This window comes from Halyomorpha halys, unplaced genomic scaffold (genome assembly GCF_000696795.3).
Source record: "Halyomorpha halys isolate HHAL.00 unplaced genomic scaffold, Hhal_1.1 Scaffold1572.1, whole genome shotgun sequence".
Lineage (NCBI taxonomy): Eukaryota > Metazoa > Arthropoda > Insecta > Hemiptera > Pentatomidae > Halyomorpha > Halyomorpha halys.
Genome location: NW_027105758.1, coordinates 675 through 5,196, shown reverse-complemented (window position 1 = coordinate 5,196; position 4,522 = coordinate 675). Strand labels below are relative to the sequence as shown.

The 4,522-nt window shown below is 26.3% G+C and overlaps 1 protein-coding gene across 1 annotated transcript in view; it reads left to right on the top strand.

Annotated features, from left to right (window-relative positions):
• Positions 1–2,994, top strand: part of LOC106690085 (uncharacterized) — a gene marked incomplete at its 5' end in the record, with an annotated part of 33,141 nt that extends 30,147 nt beyond the window's left edge. Inside the window, 3 exon segments of the mRNA XM_067053498.1 lie at positions 237–452; positions 543–761; positions 1,507–2,994. Coding sequence (XP_066909599.1) covers positions 237–452; positions 543–761; positions 1,507–1,826 — 755 coding nt within the window.
• Between the last annotated feature and the right edge of the window lie 1,528 nt (positions 2,995–4,522).

Here is a 4,522-nt window from a genome sequence, read left to right as displayed (position 1 = left end):
AGCTTGCTTTTAGGTTTAATACTACAAATAAACAATACTGAAATGATACATAATAAAACATACTAAAAATCATTTATATATAAAAAATAACTATTTACTCATAAAAGAGGATATTGCAATATATTAACTAATATTGATTATTAAATTTAATTTTATCTTTGTGTGTAGCTTATATTATATTAATAAACTGTCCAAATTTTTAAAATATCACTAATGATTCCATTTACTTTTTTTAGTCGCTCACCCACAAGAAAGAGTTCTAACCCCTCAAATCAATCACGTCTCTCTGATGCTACCGCCTTTCCCACTGCTATCTCAATACTCGGAACTTGAACCTGGGATGTTATGTAGCCAGCAAAATTTGACTGGCTGTTCAGAGAGGTATTGTGAATGCATCAACATCATAGATCTGAAACTAGGAGAAGTTGTCGAACTGATCCTCATCGATAAAGGTACGTGTAAACATAATTTCATAAATACCTCCTCATGAATATATATATTTTTTTAATAGCATTTTTAACTTAAATCATGAACTATTGCAGGTATGGCATATGATGCTAACCATCCTTTTCACTTGCACGGTCATGCGTTTAGAGTTGTCGCAATGGATAGAATTGGAAATTTCACGACTGTTGATGAAGTTATGGCTCTTGATAGGAAAGGGGCTATCAAGAGAAATCTTGTGGATTCTCCTATGAAGGATACCGTGACTGTACCAGATGGAGGATACACAATAGTTAGATTTATAGCCGATAATCCAGGTAGTTATATTATTTTAAACATTTATCTAAAAATATTTCTCGTTTACATCCTCCAAAAAGCATTATTGTAACAGAAATTTTGATCAGGTTTCCCAAATACTGGATGTCTATAAACTATTCCCTGAAATTTCCCCTTTTTCCTAAAGGTGTTTTCGAGAACTGACCTCCCTAAAAAATGTTTACAAGCAATTTTTAGTATAATACTGCTATTCCTAAGGAGATAAACGTAATAAACTATTTTATAGCACATTAAATCATTTCATTAAATAAGCTTTAATTTGAGTGCTAATAGACATCTGAACGTCTCTTTTAAATAAATAAATGTCAATTTTATTTATCACAGCTAATTTATAAGACTATCCTTAGACCTATCTAGACCTAAGGACATGAACTTAGGGGAACAGCTAAACCTTTGAACATCAAACGTATCCAATCCTTTCAATCCAAAAAACCATAGTCAATGCACCCTATTATTTTTCCAACAGAACATTACACCATGACCTTCATAACAACCTTTCTTTTCTGTTTATGTTTTTACAGTTAGAGATTTGATTTTTTAATTTAATTTTATATTTATTCACTTTTTTTTATTTATTTATTATTATTTTTTTTCTTTCTTATTTTTTTTATGACTGTGTACAATTGCCATATTACTCATTGCCCAAGTTTGTGGCATATTGTAATATTATTAATAAATAAATATTTTAAAAAAATGTATTTATCAACAAATAATTTTTCTTTTCAGGTTACTGGATGCTTCACTGCCATTTAGATTTTCATATCGAGCTTGGAATGGCTGTAATATTCAAAGTGGGATCATTTTCAGACTTCCCCCCGGTTCCGAAAAACTTCCCAAAATGCGGTAACTACATCACTCCACCTCTGGATTCGTTAAAAAAGCCCCAAAGCGAGAACGAACTCCAGTGGAAGTACAACTCCTCTGAGACACAGAGCATATTCACTGTCAGCAATTGGTGGCCAAGTGAACCTTCAGGATCGACAAATTTAGTAGTTTCTGGTCCTCTCACATTTTTCAGTATATTATTGTTGTTCTTCTGTTATTAATGAATGATGTGATATTGTTAAAATCATTCCAAAAAGAAGAAAAGATTTTTTTTTTTAAGTGCACTGGCTTTATTTAAAAGCCTTGTGCTACTAAATGCTTAGACCAAACCAAAAAATATATGTTACTATGAATAGGGTTAAGTCGCCTAAGAAAATTCCTAAACCAATGATAGGATAATCAGTAATTAATACTTGTGTATTATATATGTTATATTTTTTATTATGTTAAGAAATCCGGGTATTGTCGAAACGTTCAAAACTACTGACAATAATTCGAAATCAAAAAAGCGATTTTAATACGGTATAAAGTTTAGTGTAATTATCGGTAATGAAAATAATTACTAAGATTTTCTTATTGTGAAGAGCAAAATAAGAAAAAACTGAACATGTAGAGATGGTAATTCTATTATTTTAAAAATTTTTTTGAACAGTTTTACAACTATAATTTAATTGATTTTAATAATTCATGTGAACATGAAATTTATTCATTTTGAACTCGATTTTCAAATTTAACGTTTAGCTTAAATAAAAATGTGATTTATTCTAAATTATATTTTAATACAAAATATGAAATTTTTATTTTTTGTATTATAAAACAAAAAGTGATTTTATAAATGTGACCTAATTTTGATTAGACATCGATTAATAATACGAATACTTACTCTGTGATTTGAAAAATTACCAAAGTGTTTAGATATTAAGGACTTAGCGTGAAGAAATAAATTTCTTTTTTATTTTAAGAATTATATACTACGATTTTATTTAGTGATATTTGACTAAAAATAAATAAAACTCAGTTTATAATTAAAATTAATTTATTAAGATTTACTTTTGTATTTTTTCTATAAATAAGTTCTAGTTACTTTTATATAAATAACAAAATATTAGATATTTAAGAAAATAGTTTATTAAATAATAATATAAGATATTTTAGTAAACTTTGTATTGTAATGTTGTATATGCATGTATTATATTTATTTTAATTTATTATAAGAATCGCTGTGATATGCCTATGCCTTCAGAGTTCCAACAATGAGATTATTGTACAAACTTATTGTGGACGTTATTAAATTTTTATAAAAATAAATTTTGAAGATAATTACTAAATTATTTTATTCCTGTTAGTGTACAAGAGGTACATGAGTGTGTTGATCCCTACATTACCGAAGATGCGCAAAAATTATTTATAGTTGAAACTAATAGCTAAAATTGCCATGGTTACGACCCTTATTCATGAATAAAATTAATTCATTGATAAATAAATATCGTATCCATGACAGTGTTAGCTATTAGTTTTAACTATAGCTGATTTTTTTCCAACAGTGATGGTAAAATAATTCAGAAGGCAAATACATGTGTTTTATTGTGGTCGATAATATAATGAAACATATAAAACATTAGGTTTTATTATGAATACAAAACTTACATAACTATAATAAGAATATAAAGGAAGATGGTCTAGGTGTGGTTGAAAGAACTCAAATAGTAAAAAAAACTATTTATTATGATCCAACGTTTCACTGCACATTGATAAGTGAACAAGATATTGATAAGGCTTCATAAGTGTTAAAAAAGATACAAACAACTAAAATAGTGTAAACAAGTAAGAGATCAGATAATATGAAATAAAAGTAAACTGAGGTAAGGTTAAAAATTATTTAAAGTATGTGGAAGTTTATTTAAAAATAAAAATAGGATGTGTAGTGAAGTATAAATAAACAGGAATTACAAAAACTATTAGACAAAATGAAAATGGAAATTTCATTGTTTATATAAAGAAAAATAAATGTCTTTATATTTATAAAGAAAAATAGAAATTTCTTTGTATTTATATAAAGAAAAATAAATATTTGCATATTTTTCTTTTATCTACTTTTTTATTTTTAAGTATTTCCGTTTTCATATTATCTTAGATAAAAATTTCATATTTCTTTACATAAATACAAAGAAAAATATAATAATGAAAAATGTAAGAATTAAATGAAGGTCGAGAAAGGACTTATTTTTTTCTTCTATTTTATTCTTGTTTCCTTTATTTTCATCTTTTAGTGTGTACTGCATTTCTATATTGCTCTTTGATCTACTTTTTTATTTTCATATTGTCTAATACTTTTTGTAATTCCTTTTTATTTATACTTATCACTATACATCTTATTATTATTTTTAAATAAACTTTCATATACTTTAAATAATTTTTAATCATGCCTCAGTTTATTTTTATTTCATGTTATCTATGCGCTCGTTACATTATTTTATTTTTTTGCTTCTTTATTAGCTCTGATGGAGTCCTGTAAAGTGGTACGATCAAAACGTTAAATCACAATAAATAGTTTTTTTTATTATTTGAGTTCTTTTGCTTCTTCTTAGTTAATTCTTATCTGATTTTTCTGTCCAATGATGCCTACGTTTAAAAACTAGATGTGTGCACTGTTTTAATAATTTATCTATCAAATAAATTAAACTGTTATTTCACAAAATATTTATTTGATGAAAAACTTCAATAAAATATCTACCTATATTTATTTCATTACATTCATTGAAATATAATGTTGCTTAAATAATGTTTAAAATCCAAGAATGCTTGACATACATTACATTATAGGGAAAATAGTTGTAAAATATTGCAAAACTTGACCTACTTGTTATCAGAAATTCCGATGGCTCCTTATCCACTAATTGGTATACCAAACCCACTT